The 24,971-nt window shown below is 40.2% G+C and overlaps 1 protein-coding gene across 1 annotated transcript in view; it reads left to right on the top strand.

Moving 5' to 3' along the window:
• The window catches only part of C15H8orf34 (chromosome 15 C8orf34 homolog), a 187,374-nt gene that overhangs the window by 152,834 nt on the left and 9,569 nt on the right, over window positions 1-24,971 (top strand). The window contains 1 exon segment of the mRNA XM_063079889.1: window positions 9,360-9,532. Coding sequence (XP_062935959.1) covers window positions 9,360-9,532 — 173 coding nt within the window.

The following is a 24,971-nucleotide window of genomic DNA, read 5'->3' on the forward strand; positions in this document are numbered from 1 at the left end:
ATGGTTTCTCACATATTCATTTAGCAATTTCATAATCTTTATGGAAGTTGAATGCTTGCTTGTCTCCTTTGCCCCTTTTTGGGGGTCAGAGGGCAGCTGACCAGTGCTGGACCTTGTGTTATTAGCACCACGCTCTAACCAACTGAGCTAACCATCTGGCTCTCCTTTGCCTATTTTTATTGTCCATTATTTTTTTTCTCTATATTTGTGTGAGTTTATTATATATAATATAAATATAAATATATTTTGGATGGAAACATTTGTTGGTTATGTATGTCTCAATCATATTCTCTAATTTTGAGGTTTGTCATCATGTTTTAAATTGTGCCTTCTGTTAACAGAAATTTTTAATATTAACTTGTAATATTGATGTTTTCTTTAAGAAATCCTTTCCTACCTGGAGTCATGAAAATAGTGTTTTTCATTTTCTTTTAAAGGTTTTTTTTTTCACTCTTAGTTGTTTAATCCACCTTTAATTATTTTTTTAATATGTGAGAACTTGGAATGCATTTTTCTCCATATGGAAAATAAATTTCCTAGAACCATTATTGAAAAGTTCATCATTTGTCCATTGATATGCATGTTTCTTCTGTCATGCCACTTATATTGTTTCTGAGCCTTATATTTTCTTCCTTTGGCCTATTTTCCTATTTCTGTTATTCCACTGGGTTTAGAGTTGTGTTGTGTTTTAGATCAATATGGGAAAATTAACATTTTTACATTTCTGAGTCATTCTATCTGTGAACATAGTATATTTCTATTTGGTTGAATTGTATCATGTTTTACAATAAAGTTATATGGTTGAATTAAAAAAGATCATACAGAGGGGGGAAGAGGAATGGGTAAAGTATCACAAAAAACAACTACAATGTATATTGAGAAGTTAAAATAAAAGCAGAACAAAAAGATCATACAAATTTTTATTAAATTGATTCCTAGGCACATTTATTTTTGGCTATTATTGTAAATGATATCTGTCTTATGAGTTACATTTTCAAATGCTGGCATATAGCAATGAATATGATTTTTGTGATTTTATCATATTCAGTAAACTTGCTGAACTCTTATGAATTTACAACTTGTCTGTGAATTCTCTTGATTTTTCTCTCTCTATAAAAAATATATGTGGATGATGAAAGTTTTGTTTCTTCCTTTACATTAAGTGATGAGACTGACATGGGATAACGAGATTAAACACTCCTATTAGAAAAGGGGGATGATCGGAGGTTCATAAAAATCACTAGATATAGCAGTTCTGAAATCTTACTGGGCAAGTGTCATCAGGTCTTTCTACTCGGGGGGTGGGGGGGGGGGAGTGGGAGCTGGATTCCCTGGGAGTCCCCATCTATTGTTTTGCACAGCTCTTGACTTCACCCTCTTGAAGTGTCTTTCTCTTTTGTTAACCTCTTTAGCCTTGTAAAAGATGAAAAAGATTACAAAAGATGGCTTTGAGCAAATTCCTCAGCTTGCTTTCTTACTGTTAAAAAAATAGGTCCCAGGGGGCTTTTTCACATCTTAAAAAGTCTCAAGTCCCTTTACTACAGGCTGATGCTTTTGCCAATTCTACTGTCTCAAGTAACTTATGGATTTCCTTTATGTAATTTGATTCCTTTCCCCTTCTTGTGCTAAAAACCATATTCACAATTCTTTTCAAGACATATCTCTCTTTCTAGATTTAATTACTGATATTTTAGGTGTTGTGAAACAATACCCTCAATATGTACCTTTCTAATTTTTTTCAGATGTCTTAAGAAGGGTCTTATAGCCACGTCCTTGATTTCTTCTTCAATCTGAGGACTTACCTTTCTGGCAATGCCATGAATTTAATATTCACACAAAGATTATATTAATTTAAAAATCTTTAGTCATCTGGAAAGGCTGGAGATCAGAAACCTAGCCAAACTCATAATATTTTCTCTAATTTTGCTTGCAAATTGGCCAGTTATTTTCTGAGCGCATCTATTTTTTTGAAGAAACTTATCATATGTAGCAAAAAGCGAGTGGGCGATGTTTGCAATATTTTTTCTCCTTGCCCAATTTTGAAAGTTTATTAGGTACACCTTCCATCTTCCAAGTTATCATAGATTATAGTTTTACCAAATGTTTTAATACCACACATAACACTGGTCTCCATTTTCCAGCCTTTTATAATAATTTCTTTGCCGTTTTTACTGCCTCACCTGCCACTATATCCCAAAGCCAATGGCATATATTTTAAGCTTTTATTAAGCAACACCCTACTTCTAGGATCAATTTCTGACTCAATTAGTTATAGCTGTATAACAATTTACTCCAAAACTCAGTGGCTAAATACAATAAATATTTATTTCTCCTGTTTCTCAGGGGTTCAGCTGATCTAGGCTGCTTCTTGGCTGGATGGGCTCAAAAGGTCTCAATCAGCCTTCCTCATGTGTCTGGAGGTTGGCTGGCCATCAACTCATGTGAGGATACTTCAAAGAGTTCATGGAAAGATTCATATTACCTTTCAATTCTATTTTTCCATGAACTTATTGAAAAAAAATGTGGGTTTTTTTGAAAAATAGAATTGAAAGATAAACTTTTTGATGTACCTTCATATAAGCTGGGCTTGTCTGGGGTGAGTCAGATCTGTCTCTAATGTTTCTGCTCCTCCTTGTGAGACTAGTGGACTATCGTAGGCATGTCATTCTCATGGGGATGGCAGAAATGGAAGAAAGTGAGGGAAAATCTGTAAGGCCTCTGGAAACATAGACTTGTCAGTAGCGTATGATAACTTCTATTCTGTTGGCTAAAGTAAGTCACATGTAGAGAGAAAATATATTCCACCTTTATGAGAGAAACTCTAAAAGTCACATGACAAGGGGCACAGACACAAGGAGGTTGAAGAATCGGGGCCATTAATAGCATAATTCTCCCACACACTGATGATATGACCATTCCAGCCAAAGGCTGTAGGCTGTCAGGGGTCTGTCAAAATGCTCAGGGCAGCAGTTTGCATCAGCTTCCCCTGCTTTCCAGTCTGGACTTAGAATTTTCCCTTCTGACCATTTCCTGTCATCCCACTAGCTCCTTTCTCTCAATTTGGCATGTGGAAAATGTCTTGTTTCACTTTATCTAGCAATATTGGGTATTTTTTAAACAGGGAGTGCTTTTAGAATATCTAATCTATAATCTGGGTGGAAACAGTACAAAAATTCTTAAAATGATTGATTGATACCACAGAATTTGCTTATCTAATCCCCGTACCAGCTAGCTGCTAAAAATTTGCTTATCTATCCCACGGGACCCACTAATTGGGCTTCTGTAGTTTACAAAAGATTTTGAAGTGTGGGTCTTATTTTCATTCAACAGTATATCAATTATCCAAATGGTCAGAGTTGGGGCATTTGTGGACCGGACTGGGCAGAAACTACAATAAGATGAATGTAAGAAAGAAGGAAATTCATTAGAGGGGGGAGTGAAATTTCTTAACTGGAGATAATTTTAAGGAAGTATGGAAACCAGCAAACAGAATGAACAGAGGGAAATGGAATGGACATGAGCCAGAATGAGAAAGTTGGAATTGAAATAATTGGACAGTGCACACTTGTACAAAATACTAAGTGTACCTGATAAAAAGTAGTCCAGTTCTTTTAATTGGCTTCATTGTTGTAATCTTTCACCATGTATACATGTATCAAAATATCATGTCATATATCTTAAATATACAGAATTTTTATTTGTCAATCATACTTCAGTAAAGCTGGGGAGGAAAGTAGTTCAATTCTTTGGGAAGCCTTTCAAAACAAAGGATCTGAGTTCTGAGACCTGACCTCAGCAATTCATTTCATTGTTGGATTTTCCTCTCTCATGGATACAACCCTCCCCTTTTTCCTCTTTTCTCCAGCTGCTCTGTACAAACTACGTGCTATGACACAAGAAGATAATTTCTCATCTTCACCCCATAAATGTGGGTAGATACAAATCAGCAAGATTGGCCTGTTTTTTCAAATAAACTTTCTAAAGTTAACCATCTTAAAACAGTGTAAACTAAAACTATCTTATGTCTTTGCACTCCATGTATAATTGATGTTATGAAAAGTATGTGCAAAGAAAGTTGAAATTTAGTAAAGAAACTTGAGAGCCACCAGCACCTCATTAATATGTTCTGAACAAAATAAAAGGAATTTTCTCCTCATATTATTCATATTGCAGTTTTAACATGTTGACTAATACAGATTGTTGCAATTTTCACTGAATGTGACGTAAAATTTTTGAGAAAAATGTGTGCTGATAAGTAAATATCATTAAAGACTAAAACAAAACTCTTTGGCTACTTCTCATTGCTGATGTAAAAGCCTTCAGCAGTGCATCACACTAAGTACTACAGAAGAATAAGGGCTAGTGGGAAAAGAGCTTTTAACCAGCTACTTACATAACCTTCTTTGATCTCTAATTCAAGCTCAATGTGTGGTTTAGTTTAAGGATGCTTATTATCAAGTACAAATGTTTAATGTATTTTTGCACCAGAATTATGTGTTCCAAAAATTTTCTTCCATGAAATGGCACGATTAAAATAACTTATTCCACAGCATAAGAGTTTATAAGAAATATTTTGCTATTCAAAATTGATCATCAACTTGTAGGCTTTCTCCTGATATGGTTTAAAAATTGTATTAATCAGTTTGTCCCATGTACATGATTTGTAACTAGACATAAAGAAAATTCATAATTTACCACATTGCATGGTTTTTCATTCTTGAATTTTTAAAAATTTCAATCAACACATCATTTTGTGCTTATTTTATGAAATCGGAATTGTGCTAATTATTATGGAGGTATAGGTGTAGGTGCAAAGAGAATTTTCCCTCCCCCTCTGAAGGTTCTAGTCTGCTGAAATGAACTGACAATAGACAGATTAACAGGAAAAAGGACATTCAAGATTTATTAACGTGCACAGCAGAGGAGCCATACAAAATATAATACTCAAAGACAGGCCAGATGGTTGAGGCTTAAATATCTCCTTCATAGAGGAGCAGGAAATGGGGGTGGAGGCATATTTTTGAGAGCTAGTGAATGATTTTCAGGGGAATTGAATGAACCCAAAGAAGGGACAATGGCCTGGGACAAAGGATTTCTGAGTTCTGGGGGAGGTGGGAAGATGTAAGGTGGAACTTTACTGTGAACAAAGGATGTCTTATACAGATAAAGTCTCTCAGGTAGTCTAGGTAATCTACTGGAGCTGCTCTAAGAAGAACAGATAAAAAGTCTGTGTGGGCATGGTGGTGACTTATTTTCTCCAGTGGTTAATTTTTCCTGGTTATTTGATGAGATTGCTGGAGAGGAGATCTTAAGACAATTGCATTTCTCAGTTAGATAAGAGAACTTCCAGAGAGAGCCCCTCCCAGTGCTTGGGGAGGAGAGAGGAGGGAATGAAAGGTTAGAAAGTCCTTGGTTCTGAGGCAGCCTCTAAGATTTTCCGGTTTCTTTTAATTCAAAGTGCTGAGCATATTAAAGCTGTTTTCAGAGCCCCAGCACAGTGAACAAGACAAAAGTTTAAAACATGATCCCAGCCTTCCATGAACATCCTGTTTTATTAACAAGAGAAAATAGATTCACATAACTTGCAGTCTATTCAAATGTTGTGCTGATAACCAGGGATCAGAGCAGTTGAACTCTGTGGGTTAAACACTGAGAGCAGGCTTCTTGGAGGAGTGGGCCTGGGACAAGGTTACTAACTACTTTCTGGACAGGTGAACTTCTTGATAGGTCACACTAAGCAAATTTGTGAACTTCAGGAGAATTTTTGACTGGGAAAGCTTTTCTTATTAAATGTAAGCAGACGTGCTTAAGAACCTCAACAGCTAGGGACCTCTAGGCTTGAAAGCACAAAGAAACATGTACTTTTACATTTCTAAAGAATAATTAATGTAAGAACCCAAATGCCCCAAGGGATCACACCCTGATCACATAAGTCCTTCTCGGCCACACCCCATCATGGCGCTGGTTGCCCTTCTCTTCCGTACTCTCCTTCCCGCCAGCGCGAATTGCACACCAATCAGCTCACCCCAAGCCCCATGCGGTATGCTAAGTAGGGATTGTATTTTAAGCCAATCAGCCTTCCCTAAAAGCCCTATATATATGTGTGTGTGCCGCCTAATAAATGAGCTCTCTCTGGTGGATCGTCAACTGGTGTCGACTCGTCCTTTCAATTAAGATTTAGGAAGTTTATCCCTGAAATTTTAAATGATTTATTTACCTATGTACTTGAAGTGTTTTCAAAAACATTTCATAGTCATTTACATTTTAAAATTTCTTTTGCCATGTGGTATTATATATAGTGTTTATATGTAGTTTTATGTAGTTATGGTGTTATGTGTAGTGTTATATGTAGGTTTGTGCTATTATATGTAGTGTTAAGGACTGCTCTCTTCACTAAAATCCTTTAATAAAAATACAGTATATGGAAAGATGTTTACTAAGCTTATTCACATATAAATAATATGTCCAAAGAAAAATCTGCTATTTGATCTATATAAGTAAATACACAATACTCAAGAATTTTCAGAAATAGAACATTTTTAAATGTTTTCATTTTTGTACTTTGTTTTCATTTTTTCATTAGCAATAGAATGGTAGCCAATGAAAAGCTGTCTGCGTTCAGAAAAATAAAAATAGTAGATGTTAGGTTTAAAACAGTGATGGAAAATGAGGATCACAGAGGCGGGCAAGAGGTTTGAGGGAATCTTTAATGAAAGTGCTTCCGGGTGAGGTTCCGTGGCTTACAGGGAAGTGAAACCAGGGAAGTCGCACCCCGGCAAAGGCAGGTGGGGTTTTTATAAGGGAGGGCCGCTGTTGGACAGCAGCCCATATATGGTGCGTAGCTGTGTAAAGTTAAGTTTTGGTTTCCTGCATAGGTTCTGTTTTCCCCGATGTGACGTGGCCCTGAGCCGTTGCTCTGATGGTGGGAGATCTCTTGGAAAGTGATCTTTGGGTTGGGTGGGAAAGTACCAGGGGCAGGTCCAACAAGATGGAGGCCCCGGTGCCATTTTACTGACGTTCCCCGATTCCACCGGCTCAACAGTAGAGTCCCATTTCTTCCACCTGTAAAATTTTCGCTTCCTAACTCCTCTGACCCTCTTTGCAGTTCTTTGTATTGTTTTTGCTTCTTAGCTACTTCTCACTACGTTTCTCACACCAGGTGGAGTTAAATATCCAAAAGAGCAAACCGTTTACCTTTTCTCCATACTCTGCTTTCCAATGACATTGGCATCCATCATTATGTTTAATTTCCCTGTAAGCATCCATGGAGTTATTTCTGACTCTCTGCAGTTCTCAACTTTTTGATCATACCCAACTCTAAATGCTATTTCATTTTTTTCATTTACAGTGCCTAAACCCACTCATTTCTGTTGTTCCAATTTTTATCTGCTTTTGAGACTATAGCAAGACAAATCCCCAAACTCAATTCTGCCCCTGTATGTAAATGAGATTAAAAACATCAAATTAATTATCCTTTCTATAAACATGCTATCTATAAAATAAAACTTTATGGGATGAAAACCTGTACCATCAATTCCCTGTTCTTTTATTCTACCCATATGGACAGCCAAGCATCTATTCTTACCAGACTTGCCATTTTGGCAGTTCTACTTAACTTTCTTCCCTGATATATCACATATATGGAAATTATTTGAATACATTCCACATCCTTAAATAATTATATCTAGCATATGCACAAAATTTTATGGTTTGACTTTGCTACCAACTAATTCATTTGATATAATAAGTTTTATAATTTGTATCATCCCCATTTTACAGTTGGAGAAAATGAAGTTTAGAGAATAAATAATGTTTCAATGTCTCACAGGCTGAAAAGGATTTCAAAGCTATAAATACGTTCATAGATTTTTTAAATTCGAAAACATGTCTTTGCCCTAATCTGCTTTCAAAAGTAAATATGGATTTAAAATTTAACAATATTGTTAATTTTAATTCCTGTATTTTAAATGATATTAAATTGTGGCAGATAAATATACCTTTCCAGTTATTTCAAAACATTAATTTGATTGCTGTCTCCATGATAGCTGAAATCCACTATAGTGCTTTGATTTCCTGCCTCTGGGAACATTGGTACAGAATGAGTTCAAACTGGTTGCTGAGCTATACAAACCCTGTTACTAAAATTTATCAGCTGGGGAAGAAATCAATATTAAGATATCCAACTTTCTATCACTTTCTATGACTTGGAGACATGCTCATCAAATATGTCCTAAATCATATTTTATGTATTGCTTTTGGTATTGTATTTGTAGGTTAATTACATATTGCATTGCATATAATATTACATCTATATTGTATTATGTATTAGATTTGTATAATATTTGTGTCAATTATGAAGACTCAGATCACCAGGCCTGAATTTTTAAGGAATTGTTTAAGATTCTTGTAATACTAAAATTTATCACTTAGTATAATTTAAGCAAGCCTGTGTTTCTTAGGTTTAGGTATTTTAAAAATACATTTTTTCACATTACAAGAAAAGTTTTTATTATAGAATATTGAGAAGACATAGAAATGCTAAGAGAAGAAATTAAAATTACCTGTTGTTCCTCCATTCAGATAAGACCACTATTAAATATTGGTCTTATTCACCATTGTTTTCCCCAGCACATCATGCAGTTCTTTGCACATGGTCTTCATACATATTAGAGAATAAACGAATGAATGAATGAATGAATGATAGATATCCATCTGCATGAATATTTTAAACAAAAATGAGATCATACTTCAGATTTTTTATCTTTCCCTTCTTTCATTTAAAAAACAACCCTAGTGATTTCATGTATTCAGTATTCTTGTAAAGTATTTTAATAGCTGCATCATATCCAAGTCTAAGAAAAGAGATTAATATTTTTTGAATTAGCATAGCATACCTGTATTGGTATTGTCCTGCTCTGAGCTTCTAATGGATCCCTAAAGGTCCAAAATACTTCACAATTGGAGGCAATGCACCCTTCTAGTCCTGTCTCCTCTTGTCCCAGCCCCCCAAACCCCACCCAGTTTCCACCTGAGAAATTATTTCTACAACACACTGGTCCTTCCACCACAAATGCTCATCCTGCTCTTCCTTCCTGAGAACACACATACAGCCTTCCAAATCCAAATCTAAGATTTCACTCCTGTATTCTTTATCATAGTGACCCTCAGAATTAGCATAAATCACATAGAACAAATCATCTAGTAGATTTGGAGAGAATGGAAGTTTTACATCAATTCAGAAAAAGAAAAGGAGAATTTGGGTTTGGGTAAACAGTCCAAACTCTGGAGAAGATCATTTTCCTGTTGTCCTATTAACAACAAAAGTAATCTAAGACAGCACATTCTTTTCTCCTCTTCAGGAAACAGAGGCTTTTAATTCTTCTCTTCTGAGGCCCCGTGTGATTGGAGAGTGGATTGGTAGAGAAGAAAATGATGCAGATCCACTAGCCGCTGAAATGCTACAACCCCCAGTTCCAAGAAGTAAAAATGACCAATGGGAAAGTGAGGACAGTGGCTCTAGCCCTGCAGGAAGGTGAGATGATGTCTTCAAAGAGTCTATATCATCAGCCATTAAAGGAAAAGGGAAAATAAGCCCAAATGCATGATTTTGATAAAATACCTCTTAGCAAAATTTTATATAGAAAATCATGTTATGTTCCACATAGGATAAAAAATTAATTGCTCTGTCTTAAAATCAGAGTGTGATTAGACTTGCTTTTGGGTGTGGTTTTGATTTTTTTTTCTTCATATCTAGGAGATCACCATCTCTTTACTACTAAAACCAAATAGAGAAATAACTTCAAGGACATAAGCTGTCAGTCAAGACCTACAATAATACTGGGCAGAGAATGGATGTCTGTTAAGAATTGGAGAGGGGAGATTTCTGATGTTCCAGAAAGACATAGTTAGTCATCAGAGAGAAGAAAACTACTACGTGTGTAATAGACTATAGGAGGTGGAGTTAATAAAGAAAAACCTTGGTTTAGAACCATTTAAGTTTAGAGTTGATAACTATAATTGAATACAGTTATTTACATTTTCTTTGTTTAGTTTTTGAAACTATGATAATTTGTAAGTCTGTATTTCCTTCATTGTACTCAGACCCCTGATGCTCAAAATCGTAACAAGTGTAAGACCCGTGCACCATGCACAAATCCCACACACCGGAATGGCTAACTTCACAAAGACCATGAGAATGAGACCGTTGCAATCAAGCAAGAGGAGTTTATTCCAGCATGCTGGGGTCAGTTAGTCTCCTGGACAGAAGCGACCCCGAGCTCATAACACAAGCACTCTTTATACAGTTTTTCTAGACAGATTTTTGTGACAGGATGAGTTGTTGGTTATCGGTGGCGCCTTTTGATTTATGGATAGGCTTTAGCAGGCTGGTACCCCGATAAGGAACAGTGCCTTTCTCAATCGTTTATCTTCCCTGGGGTCTGGCTAGGTGGCCTTTAGATAAGGAACTAGTCAGTTCCTGGAACCGGGTGGGGGTCACTCCCTTCTTGGAATTTTTAGTGTGCCCAGGCCCACCTGACCTCTACATGGCCCCTTAGAAGCTGCTTTACTTAAAATGTTTTCAGCAAGCATTTGTTACAGAAGCAAATTGCGTATATTAAAGTTATATTTTTCTTTACAATCCCCCCTTTTTCTTGTGCATATTTCAATCATGAAATACTTGTTTCTTGTTGGTTTAATTCCTGATATTGTTGTCTTAACATCATAATCTGGACAGTACTGACACGTTCCCTGACAAAAGCTACTAAGCAATTTAAAATGCAGGGACTAAAAGTCAGAAGTAACACTAAAATAACTAATGGTCCTAGCAGAGTGGACACGAGAGTCGTGAGCCATGGGGAGGAGTTGAACCATGACTCAAACCATCCCTGATTTTGATCCCTTTCTCTTTTTCTTTTGGCCAAGCCTTCCCTAATTTTGGCCATGGAGTCTTTAACTACCCCTGAGGGATCAATGTAAAAACAACATTCTTCTCTTAGTGCAGTGCAGAGTCCCCCCTGCTGAAGGAACAAGAGATCTAGCCCTCTTTTATTTTGCAAGACCACCTCAGAAAGAGAGGTGAGGGACTCTTGTAACTTAGTAATTGAATTTTCTATTTTTTTAATATCAGCATCTATGGCTGTCTGCAAACTTTGGTAATTCTGATGTTGAGTAACTAGAGCTGAGGCTCCTGTAGCCACCCCAGCTGCTCCCAATCCTAAGCCTAAGAGGACAGAGAGCGTGATACTTAGGGGCTCTCTTTTAGTTTGGTAGTTTCCATTATTTTTATCCCAATGTGACAACAGTTCTTCATAAGGATGATAAACGAGCTGAGGTAGCAACTGAACCAGGACACAAAAATCCTGGGTTTCTTTCAGGACCTTTGAGCTAACGCAGGGTGTAACCCCAGTGGTGCAAGCCCACCATCCTCCCGGAGGGGGTAACAGATATGTGTCACCAGACCACTCAGTCAAGTTAAGTGTCTGATTGCACAGCTCGCTGTGTGAGGAGGGGATTTTCCCCACACATGTTCCTTGCCCTGTAATGGCTGACAGAGTGAGTTTGACCTGTCATTGCTGCCAATGACAGTTAGAGACATCAGTTACAGTTTTAATTTCATTTCTAAAGGCTATTCCTTCATAATATGGGGGAGCAACATCATAACAAAGCCAGCAGGAGCGGGTAGCATTGGGGTTGGTACTATTTAAGACCTTGAAGGCTTCAGAGATTAAGCGGAATAACCCAGGTTGTTTTTGAAGCCTAGGTTTAGGAGGTTCAGGCATTTTCTTTGGTGCCCGGGTTTTGGACCTTTTAGTGGAGGCTGAGGACTCTGGTTGGGTACCCGGGGGTGCTGAGGTAGTTTTTAGTTTGACCATTGCACGCCCCACTGGAGCTAAATATTTATTTGGGCCTACAGCAGTATACTGGGTTTCTACTTTGAGCTTGATGGTAAACAACAGCCCATCATCATATCCTTCCTTATAGAACCTTAACACCCATGTAAATCCTTTTTCCCATCCTATGGCTCTTTTTCCTGGATCCGTGAAGGATACTCAGAGGGGGTGACACAACCCTTTGCAGGCAGGGACCCCTTGATATCTAGAGCCCCCAAATTGCCTGTACTGGCGGGGGTAATGAGTCCCTTGCTATTTTGTGAGTGTAAATGGCAGTTACCTTTATATAGTCCCGGGATGATGTGGGATTCCAGTACGTATCTCCTGTAGTCTCACAGCTCCAGCTTTTACAGAAATACTCTGTTTTCCCTCCACACCGGGGGCTGAGTGCTCCATCTCGGTGGGACCCAGGGCACACATAAAAGGTAAAAGCGCTTAGCATATTCCTTCTAAGGTGGGTGGAGCAACCTACTTCTGCGGATATCCCGGGGCGGTCTGGTGGGCTGGGGTGACAGAGGGTTTATGGCTATCAAAGTATTCTTCTAAATCCCAATGGGGTGGGGCTCCCAGGGCCAATTTGCACACATCGGGAAACAGATCTGGCCACCATGATCCCGAGGTGACTTTGGATGAATTCCAGATTTTATCTCCTAATCCATTTATAACATACCAACTTAACTTTCTAGGGGTATGTGGGCTGGACGCTCTCCGGTTTAGGGAAAAGACCTCCAGGCACAGGAGGAATAGAAGGGCCCTCATTTTATAACACCTTAGGCGCCTGAACAATTTTAAGTCTTAAGGGGTGCTCCTTGGAGCTTTGGACTCTCCAGGTGGCATCTCTCAGTCCTTGGTCCTCTGGTGGTGCAGGTTTTACGTGTGAGGCGTGGATCCAAGCGGAGATTCCATCTACCTTTACAGCCGTTGGGGTTGTTAAAAGCACTAGGTAAGGTCCTTTCCAGCGGGGCTCTAGGGTCTGGGAGCGATGCCGTCTCACATAAACTATGTCTCCAACCTGGAACTGGTGAGAAACTTCGGGGGTCCCAGGCTCATAGGTGGCCGCCAGCTGTGTCTAGACTTCTTTCTCAACCTCCAGTAGTCCTTTCAACCTGGCATATAAGTCACTGTGGCAAGTGGGTTCAAAGGCGTTCCCCAGTAAAGTCAAGGGGGCAGGGGTACCATAGAGAATTTCAAAGGGGGTCAGGTTGAACCAGGAGGTGGTGTTCCTAGCTCTAAACAGGGCCAAGGGAAGGAGCACCACCCAGTCCATGCCAGTCTCCATGGTTAATTTAGTCAGGGTCTCTTTTAGAGTTCTGTCCTTTCTACCTGTCCTGAACTCTGGGGCCTGTAGATACAATGTAATTTCCAATTGACCCCTAGGTATCTGGCCACTCTCTGGTTTACCTTGGCAACGAAGGCGGGCCCATTTTCGGACCCGATTACCTTGGGCACCCCGAAGCGTGGGAAGATTTCTTCCAGGATTTTCTTGACCACGACGGTGGCAGTTTCCTGCTTCATTGGGAATGCTTCTACCCATCCAGAGGAGGTGTCTACAAAAACTAGGAGATACTTATAACCATATCTGCCTGGCTTGATCTCTGTGAAATCTACTTCCCAATACACCCCTGGTCTGTCTCCCCTGAGTCTCTTGCCCGGTCCTGCTGTATTTTTGCAAACATTTAATTTTTGACAAGGTGCACAGCTTTTAACTATCTTCTCTGCTAATTGTTTTAGCCCTATGATATGATATTTTGTCCTCAGGGCAGTCTGGGCCAATTTGTTAACTCCCAGATGAGTCCATTGGTGCATTTGTTTGATCATGGCGCGGGCTTGTTCTTGTGGCAAGATAGGCTTGCCTGATGCTGCATGCCAACGCTCTTTTTCCTGATCAAAGTAGTTATTAGAGTCCCTTGAGATCACCGCTACGTCCTCAGCCGAGTATTTAAATTTGGGCTTTTCCAGCTCAGGGATGTTAACCAACAGAATAAACGAGGACCCGTGGGCTGCCGCCCTTGCTTCAGAATCGGCCAAGTTGTTTCCCCTGCCAATGGGAGAATCCCCTTTTTGGTGGCCTGGGCAGTGTATAATACTCACTTTTAGCGGTCGGTGAAGGGCCTCTAGCAGGGCTACGATCTCTGCCTTATTTTTGATTTCTTTCCCTCCAGAAGTTAGCAGACCCCGCTGTTGATAGATAGCACTGTGCACATGGGCAGTGGCAAAGGCATACCTGCTGTCCATATAGATGTTGATTCTTTTGCCCTCTCCTAGTTCAAGGGCTTTCGTGAGGGCGATGAGTTCTGCCTTCTGGGCTTTGCCCATATCAGATCCTGGCCATCTACTATAGCAGCTCCTGCCTTTCGTACTCCTTCCTCCAAGAAACTGCTGCCGTCAGGAAACCAGGTAGCTTCGGCATCCATCAGAGGCTGATCTGACAAGTCGTTCCATGTGCCTCAGCAAGCACTTGTTGGCAGTCATGGACAGGAGGGTCAAGGTCAGGGTCTGGTAGCAACGTGGCTGGATTTAAGCACGCTGGTGGAGCAAAAGTAACCCGGTCCGAATTCAGTAACAGGGTCTGATAGTGAGTCATGCGAGCATTTGTGAGCCAGCGGTTGGGGGGCTGGTGGACAATACTGTCTAAGGCATGAGGTGCTGAGATTACTAAACTCTGTCCCATAGTCAACTTGTCAGCATCTTTTACTAAAACTGCGACTGCTGCTATGGTTCTTAGACAAGCTGGCCACCACGAGGCTACTGGGTCTAGTTTTTTAGACAGATATGTTACAGGCCTTTTCCAGGGCCCCAGTCTTTGAGTTAGGACCCCCTTCGCAACCCCCTTATTTTCTGCCACATACAGGTGGAAGGGTTTGGTTACATCGGAGAGCCCCAGAGCCGGTGCGGACATTAAGGCCGTCTTGATGTTGTCAAAAGCCTGTTGCTCCTCTTTTCCCCACCTGAAGGGCTGGCTGTTTTTAGTGAGGGGATATAATGGGGCTGCCATCTCAGCAAAACCAGGTATCTATAGGCGGCAGAACCCGGCAGTACCTAAAAATTCTCTGACTTGTCTTGGGTTAGCGGGTGGCGGAATGTGAAAGTGTCTCTTTTCTGGCCTCAGACAACCATCTTTTCCCGTCTTTAAGAAGGTACCCCAGGTAACTGACCTTTCACTTGCAGATCTGAGCCTTTTTGGTGGAGGCTCAATAGCCCAGTTCTCCCAACTCCGTAAGGAGACGCTTTGTTCCTTCCAGGCACAGTTCTTCTTCGGCTGCCGCCAGGAGGAGGTCATCTACATACTGCAACAGAGTTACCTGGGGATTCGAGGCCCGGAACATGGCCAAGTCCTGGTGGAGAGCCTCATCAAAGATGGTGGGCGAGTTTTTGACTCCTTGAGGCAGGCGGGTCCATGTTAGTTGCCCTGCTAGGCCAGTCTCTGGATCTTTCCACTCGAAGGCAAAGTAATTTTCACTTTTTGCAGTCAGCGGCAAACAGAAGAATGCATCTTTGAGATCTCGTATACCAGGTCCTGTCTGGAGGTAAAGAACTTAAAAGATTATAGGGATTAGGGACGGTGGCATGGAGGTCGGCCACACATTTGTTTACCTCTCAGAGATCTTGGACAGGTCGGTAGTCATTAGTCCCAGGTTTTCGGGCCGGTAGCAAGGGCGTGTTCCAGGCTGATTGGCATTTCCGTAGGATCCCCAGCTGAAGCAAACGGGCAATGTGGGGTCGGATGCCTTCGTGTGCCTCTCAGGACATTGGGTATTGTTGGACAGCTATAGGACTGGCCTGAGCTTTCAGCTCTATGTGGACAGGCGGCCGGTTTTTAGCCTTCCCTATCCCTGCGGTTTCTGCCCATGCCTGTGGGTAGTTTTCTAACCACCAGTCCATCTGTCTGGTTTCCCGCCCTTGTTTTTCAAACAATTGGTATTCATCTTCTAACCTGAGAGTTAGTATCTAGAGAGGCTTTCCTTGTCGATTTAGCGCCTGAGTTCCCTCGGAGTCAAAATGGATTTGAGCACCCATTTTGGTGAGGAGGTCTCTTCCCAGTAGTGGGTAAGGGCACGCAGGAATGACAATGAATGAGTGGGATACCCGGCCCACGCCTAGGTCCACCATTCTTTGGATAGTCCATGGGTACTCTCTGTACCCTGTAGCCCCTTGTACCCATGTCTTCTTTTTGAGAAGGGGTCCATTTGCCCATTCTAACACTGAATTTTCAGCTCCCGTATCTACCACGAACTGAGTGGGCTTCCCCTCCACTTTTAGAGTTACCCTGGATTCAGGGAGGGGGTCCGAACCCCGTCCCCTCTAATCACTGACCTCCTGCAGGGCCAAGACTTTGGGAGCCTGAGACTTTTTCTTTTTCTTGGGGCATTCTCGAACCCAGCGTCCTTTCTCCTTGCAGTACGCACATTGATCCTTTGCCAGGGGTCCCTTCTTGTTGCCTGGTACTGTCTGATTAGGCTCCCTAGTTTCCCTGACTACAGTGGCCAGAATTTTGTGAAAATTTCTTTCTTGGTGCTTTTCTCTCTTTATTTCTTTAGCTTCCTGCTCTTTCTGCTTTCTTTCTTCCTTTTCTTCCTCTGACTCTCTATTATGATACACCTTTTCAGCCACCTGCACTAATTCCCTCAATGACTTATCTTGTAACCCTTCAAGCTTCTGTAGTTTCTTCCTGATGTCTCTGCTAGACTGGTCAAGAAAAGCAACTGTCAAAGTAGCTTTGTGCTCCTCACTACTAGGATCATACGGGGTAAACTGAGGGAATGCCTCCATGAGTCTCTCCAGAAAGGCTGACGGAGACTCATTGGGCCCCTGGATTACCTCTCTTACCTTAGTCAAATTGGTGGGTCATTTTGCTGCCCCTCGGAGACCTGCCATTAGAGCCTGGCGATAGACCTTCAGGTGCTCCCTACCTTCTGCTGAGTTGAAATCCCAGTTTGGTCTGGTCAACGGGAATCCTGCATCTATAACATCAGGGAGGAGGGTAGGTCACCCATCATCTCCTGGAACGTTCCTTTGAGCCTCCAGGAGGATTCAGTGCTTCTCCTTGGTGGTGAACAGGACCTGGAGGAGCTGCTGGCAGTCATCCCAGGTGGGCTGATGAGTAAATAGAAGGGATTCTACAAGGTTAGTGAGACTTTGGGGGTTTTCAGAGAAAGGGGGATTCTGAGATTTCCAATTGTAAAGATTGGAAGAAGAGAAAGGCCAGTACTATAAGGGCTGGTTGCCCTCTTCATCAGGAGGGCCATAAGCCCACAGGGGGAAGATAGGAATTGCCTCTGGAGAGGCCACTCGTTTACTGTGTTTCCCTTGGGCAGGCCCTCTCTCGGGTTCTTGTGGGTCCTCTGGCGGAGCTGATGGGCAGACTGTCTGTGATCGGAGAGAAAGGGGATAGGGAGGGGGAGGAGGGTCAGAAAGAAGCCAGTCCGTGTCAGTGGATGGCAGGACCTCCAGTTTCTTTTCTATTTCTCGGAGAGCAAATATAGCAGATGGACCTGTTAAGGGAACAAAGGGACAGACCCACGGAGGAGGATCTGTGACTAGATCTTCCCAGACAATGATATAAGGGATCTGGTCTGGGTGGCTTTCAGAATTAAAAATCTTCCTTTTTACTGCTGTGATCAGCAGCGGAGAGAAGGAACCTTCAGCGGGCCACCGGAGTTGGAAAGTCGGCCACTCTGAAGAACAAAGTGTGGCCCATTTATTCCTTCTAACCTGCACAGACAAATTATTAGTTCTGTCTTTCACATCAGTCCAGTATTTCAGAGTCAGACTTAAAGGGGTTGAGACGGTCTGCCCCATGTCGCCCCAGAAAATTGTCAGTCCCCACACACTTGCAACCAGACAAACAAAAACCAAAACACTGACACGCCCCTGCCACGGGCGCCACAACCAGTTTATCAAAGAACTCGGGAGGGGTCTCCTTCCTAGAGATCTCCTGTGGAGCTGAACTTGTTCGTCTCCCACAGAGGAATCTGGAGCATCCTCCAGGATTCCTGTGGCCGCAGCGTGCCACTACATCTACCTGCCGCTATGACCACTACAGGCCGATGGCTCCGCCTTGAAGCCTCAGAAAATTTGAAACCAGATCAGTGACTCCATCTCAGAGCCTCCGAAAAACTGAAACCAGATTACAGTAGGCAACAAAGATGCAAAGACAGACACAACAGACAGACAGACAACCATGGTACCTGCTCAAGCGATCCTCTGTTCTCTAGTCTCTGGTCCCAGAAAGAGAGAGCCTCTTCCCAGCCAATGCACCAAAAACGTAAGACCCGTGCACCATGCACAAATCCCACACACCGGAATGGCTCACTTCACAAAGACCATGAGAATGAGACTGTTGCAATCAAGCAAGAGGAGTTTATTCCAGCATGCTGGGGTCACTTAGTCTCCTGGACAGAAGCGACCCCGAGCTCATAACACAAGCACTCTTTATACAGTTTTTCTAGACAGGTATTTGTGACAGAATGAGTTGTTGGTTATCGGTGGCGCCTTTTGATTTATGGGTAGGCTTTAGCAGGCTGGTATCCTGATAAGGAACAGTGCCTTTCTCAATCGTTTATCTTCCCTGGGGTCTGGCTAGGTGGCCTTTAGATAAGGAACTAGTCAGTTCCTGGAACCGCGTGAGGGTCACTCCCTTCTTGGAATTTTTAGTGTGCCCAGGCCCGCCTGACCTCTACATGGCCCCTTAGAAGCTGCTTTACTTAAAATGTTTTCAGCAAGCATTTGTTACAGAAGCAAATTGTGTATATTAAAGTTATATTTTTCTTTACACAAGATGTTTGCTTTAAGTCTCCTTATGCTGGTAGAAGTGAAGTAATGTTGAAATGTACAGATCATAATTATTAGAAAAACTATATTCAGAATAACCTTTTTTTTTTTTGGTAATACCAACTGCAACAAGTAAAACTCTAAACAAAAATGAAGACTTCCACCCCGCAAGAGAGTCTTTCACCCCACAAGGAAGTTGGGGTGAAAAGCATGGTTTACACAAGATTAATAAAACACATTTAAATACTCATGAATTGAAATGTGACAGGAACTTGAATTTTTTGTGAGTGTTACTAGCTGACCAGTAGAGAAGAGTTTTTCCTATGCATTGCATAGCCACAGTAACTTGGTATTTCCTATGTAAATTTAACGGTAACCAGTAACTATTCTATCTCAAGGTGAAAATTGTATTTTCTACAATGTAAAAGCATTCAGGGGTTCTTTGCTTTGACTTATCACTTGGCCGGAGGGAAGAAAATTCAGAATACTCATTAATGTACTTCAGGCACATGGAAAATTGATTCAATTTCCATGAGAAATAACTTTCAAATTATTTAAACAGTTGAAGTGTCCTGTATAAGGAGAAGAAACCCATTTTAAAAAATCCATTTACCTTCTTTTGTGAAATGCCAGATCAATTTCACCTGTCAATGAGGGTAATTTTATTTTTAATACCAGACTTATGAAACCCACTAGACCTTTATCTTTATTCATTGGCATGTCTTTAGTGCTTAAATGTAAAATAGAGAAGTGACATCTTTCATTTTGCTTTCATTGAGTCATAATAATGGGAGCTATTTATTGCAAATGTTAGTGCTTCTGTTTTCTTCCTCACTTCAGTGAGCTCTTATTCCCTCTTGAATATGCAATAAAGGGAAATACTTTGCAATCCTAGTTGACTCCCTTACCCAAAAACCTCATTCCATGAAGATCTCTCTCAAATACTTGCTTTTGAAAAGTTGTTTTCAGGGCCGGCCCATGGCTCACTTGGGAGAGTGCGGTGCTGATAACACCAAGGCCCCGGGTTTGGATCCTATATATGGATGGCCGGTTTGCTCACTGGCTGAGTGTGGTGCTGACAACACCAAGTCAAGGGTTAAGATCCCCTTACCGGTCATCTTTAAAAAAATAAAAATAAAAATAAAAAATAAATAAAAAAAATAAATAAAAAATAAAAAAGTTGTTTTCAGCTTTATTTTTCTCTATCTTTAAATTATGAGTTGAGGTATTACCCTATAAAATGAAGAAAGTGGTGGAGTCCTGCCCAGTTGCCCCACTACAGCAAGAAGAATGCATGCATATCTGAATTAAAGTTAGAAAACAGTGATAAACCATGGGTTAGAAACTATATTTCTCCCATCCTCTAGTACAAAACAAGATTTCTGAATTTATACCAGTAACTCACACAGCATTAGATTTGATTTGGATGAATAAGAAAAGTTTGGAGAGAAATGTTTTAAAGGCCTTAGAGTCTTTAAATATAGTATAAGCATTTGCTCTTACATAGTGATGAATTTGTACTATAATTTAACAGTCTTCAACATTAACAGACAAAATCATATTCTAGACTCCTGAAAGAGAAAATTTTATTTTCACACATGGCTTTTTCATACTCCCACCCCCCACCCACTGGGGCTGGCATTGGCATTGCCAATACACATCTGTTACGTGAGTGAAGGAAGCACAGGCTGTTGGGAGACATCTGCTAAATAAAGCTTATTTACAAGAAGGATTGTTTATGGTCTATCTCCCCACCCCTTTTTCTATTTCCATTTTTCCTATTGTTTATTCTTTAAGTCTTGTTTGAATGGCTCTTATTACATTACTCCGTCTTTAGTACATAGCCAGCTTTCTTTTTCATGCAGAATAGTAGATACACAAGAGGCTGGATTTTTACTATTAGATTAAAGAGAATTAAGTAAATGGCATAATAAAGCTTGAAAGTAGGGGCTGTCTGGTTAGCTCACTTGATTAGAGTGTGGCCCTATAACACCAAGGTCAAGGGTTTGGTTCCCCTCACTGGTCAGCTGCCAAAATAAAGGAATAAATGAATAAATAAATAAATCTTAAGAGTCTTATGGGTAGAAATGTACCTGAAACTTTTTCCTGGAATATTACACCTTCCTCTGTGTAACTGAGATGGAAAAAAGAGAAAGAAAGAATTCACTCAAAGTACCATCAATGAGGCCTGGAGGGACTGCCACCCATCAGGGGAGCAGCAGCCTGCTTCAAAATCAGCCTTTCTTTTTATTGACAAGACGAGGAAGTTTCACAAGGAAAATCAGTTGATTCAATCATCAAAGAAGGACATAAAAACAGGCAGTGTAAAACTAGTAACAGCAGTAAATTAACAATGTGCCATTCCAGAATGCAATTCATAAAAAGTTAGGTCAATTCACAAACAAACAGCTTGTCCTTAGCAAACATTTCCTTTTCCACATACTTCCTACAGTGATTTCTTTAGCATATTTAAACAGCATTCATGCAGTTTCCTTAACATATCTAAAGAACAATCAATAGTCAAATAGTCAATAGTCATTCAAGCTGGAATCAAACCAGCAACCTAAAACAGTCAAAGTACACAATCCCATCCCTAAACAGTGATTAGAATTGATTAGATGGCTTTTGCCAGACTTATCTGTGGACTTTTGTCCCCTATTCAAGAGCCTTTTGGCTCATTCATGCATTACCTAAAAATCCTATTCTAAGATCAAAGGAGAATCAAGATTTCTAACCCACTACACTGGAACTGTTTTTTTAAACTATGTACCTTACCTTAACTTTTTTCCTGGGGTCCCCCAAACACAGCAGTGTATGAAGAGGGTCAACAACTTTGATACGCATAGCTGACAGCTGAAGGGTTAACTGCTGATTAAAACAAAGACAGTTTTGAGCGTATTATGGAGAAATGAATACAATAAGACAAAAGATACTGACATAGAGTCCCTGGCTCCTACATGGTCTCTGATGGGCCTGAAGAGATCTCTGGATCTCTTGAAATTATGAACAAAATGTTGTGTGTATTGGTATATGGATATTTTCCTGCATTTTTCTGCCACATTTTAGATTCTCAAAAAGTTCAGAATTAAGAGAGCTTAAGAAAGAAATTTAAGCATCTGAGCAACACAAGGAAGAGGGATTGATAAAAGAGAGGTGAATGTGTTAGGGAGTGATTGAAGGCTTTCTGTAATTGTCAGATACTACCCACTGGCATCATCGGCTGGTATGGCTCATCTAGCTATTTAGTGGGAAAGCATATACATACATTCATTGCACATTTGTAGTTATTAAAAATAATCCCACATTTATAATATAAATGTAAACAAAAATTGAGTTTAATATGCCTATATAATCTTATTTAAGCCTTCTTAATTAGACTTTGCAATAGCTGCATAATAGATATCCTAAAATTACCTGTTAAATTGTAATGTGAATTTGCAAATAGCCTCATAAAGCCTTGAAAACCTAGTGAAGTTCCTTGAAAGCTGAACCACCTTATTAAAACAAGAATAATATCCATAAATATCATAGTTCTTGTGAATTGGCTTTGTTGGTTAAGTGAGCATTGATATTAGATTGTAAATATGCCACAAAATAAATAGAAAAATCTTAACGGTTTAGAAATCTGTATTAAATATTAAAATAAAAGCTAAATTCACTTCCTATTAGGAAGTTTTCCTTTTCATTAAAGCTCACAATTGCTTCCCGTACGTCAGTGAAAAAAAGCCTGAAAGTGTTCCCCTCCCCATAGAGCTTACTCTATTGGCAGAAAGAGACAAACAATAGGCAAATGAATATACAAACATATACCATAAATTCAAGTAGTGATAGGTGGTATGATGGAAAATAAACCAGGATAAGAAGGAAGAAAATGGACTGGGGAGAGGTGCTCTTTTACATGAGAAGTCCAATAACAAAGAAATAACCCCAATATTGTGAGATTTTGGCTATTGTGGACATGACAGGAAATATGTAATACAAATGGCAGAGATAAACTTAGTAATTTAGGAGTATTCAAACTTGCAAATTTTAAGCATAAAGAATGTTGATTAATGAAAAGTTAATCAACCAAAGGAATCAAAGAACAAAAGCCTTAAAAAATCTAAGACATGAAAATTGTACCTTATAACTCACAAATTTCTTTTTATAGCCAAAAAAGTACATATAGATATGTATGATATATTTATATAAAAGTATGCATATCATATATATGTATAACTATTGATGAAGTCATTTTGATAGGTTCAAAATGAATGAATTTCATTCATTAAATGAAAATGAATTCCTTTTCATTTATTTAGGAATTCATTCATTTATTTATGTAGGAAATGCATATTCTAATTTAAATAATTATTTTATGAAATGGTACTGGTCATTTATGGATTCATGTCTGCTGGACGACACTTGGGCTTAATCTGTGTCTAGGTCCCCAGCTCTGTACTATCTTGATGACCAAACCATGTACTTTAATGAGACTAGAGAAAATACCTGCTTCAACTATAATGAAATGGCCTTGGTCATTGTTGGCTGACATACAGCAGTTATGCGTTTATAATGTACCATTTGCTCCTCATCTTCCACATTCCTATCCACATGTTTTTTCTTCTGTTTCACTACCAGTCTGTCTATTTTCTTGGATTTTTGTATCTCTCAAATTAAAAGACATATACATCCACTTAAATGAATTCTTATTTCATTTAGTGTATCTGTTAAAAAAAAATGGGGTTTGAAAAGGAAAAGTAAATTTTTCAAATATTTATTGAACATTAATACAAGGAAATGTGCTAAATACTGGATGAGACCAGCATGAAAAAATATAATCCTAGATTCAAAGTACTTGCTTTAAAGTGGGGAGAATGAAAAAACAAAAAGTTTTATTTCTGCAGCTCAGTGCACATAATGCCAGGTATATAATAAACACTTAATAAGTGTCTGCTAAATTGATTACAAGAATATCACATTTATACATGTTTTATTTATTTATTTTTATTATTATTTGTTTTATTAACATATTCATTATTACAAATCATACTTATTCTTTATGCCCCTTATCCAAGTACTTCCCATCCCCCTCTCCTCCCCCCTCTAATAACCATAGATTTGTTCTCTCCTTCTTATAGATTAACTGTTTCTCTGTTGATTTGTTGCCCAGATGATCTGTCCAGTGCTGAGAGAGGTGTGTTTAGGTCCCCTGCTATTATAGTGTAGCAGATGCTTCTTCTATTACTCTGGAGTGTGCTTTGTGGAGACAGAGGACCTCTTCTTTTTTTGTTGTTTTGGTCTCCACTGGTGACTCTCCTTGTGTGAACTCAGTCAAGTGTCTGGTGTGCCATCTGCACAGTGGCTGTGACGACTGCTGTAGTGACTAGCTGCTTTTGCAGCAGCCATGGCAATTGCAGTGGCTATGGTGGATGTATTAGTCTGTTTTGTGTTGCTATAACAGAATACCTGAAGTTGGGTAATTTATAAAGAAGAGAGGTTCATTTGGCTCATGATTCTGGAACAGCTGCATCTGGCACGGGCCTCAGGCTGCTTCTACTCATGGTGGAAAGTGGCAGGGAGCCAGCGAGTACAAGATCACATGGCAAGAGGAAGGGAGAGAGAGAGTAGATAGAGGAAGAGAGAGAGGAGGTGCCAGGGTCTTTTAAACAACCAGCTCTTGTAGGAACCTATAGAGCAAGAACTCACTCACTGCCCCCACCCCCAGAGAGAGCATTAATCTGTTCATGAGGGACCCACCCCTGTGACTCAAACAGCTTCCAACACTGCCACATTGGGGATTACATTTCCACAGGAGTTCTGGGAGGACAGTACATCCAAACTCCGTCAGTGGGCTACGCACGTGGAAATGGTGTTCTTGGTGTGCTCTTTACCTGGTTGTGGCTGGGTTTGGCTTCCCCCTGCTCTGTACCTCAGGACCCTGGCAGGGCCCCAGGGTGGCGGCAGTATGCCTGGTTGCTAGGCATGTTTTTAAAAAGACCTCCCGTACATAAAAATCTAAATGCAACAATTGAGTGTGAAACTTATGATTTTCCACTCAGGGCCTCAATGCAAAGAGAACCCTTTAATTTCCGACTAGAGTCAAGAAAAGGGCACAGGTCCTGCCTCATGGGTGTGAAGATGAACTCAACAAATTTAGGAGATGTCCAAGAGAGAAATCATCCAATTTTCCACCAAAGAGACTGTGTGCAGTCAGATCAACCTAATATTTACCAACCTTTCTTGAAACAAAATGGAGCAATGTACCCTATGGAAATGTACAATCAAGTAGGATACAATTTTTTTAAAAAATGGAGCAAGGTGGGGCAC

The sequence above is a fragment of the Cynocephalus volans genome, chromosome 15, assembly GCF_027409185.1.
Source record: "Cynocephalus volans isolate mCynVol1 chromosome 15, mCynVol1.pri, whole genome shotgun sequence".
Classification (NCBI taxonomy): Eukaryota; Metazoa; Chordata; class Mammalia; order Dermoptera; family Cynocephalidae; genus Cynocephalus; species Cynocephalus volans.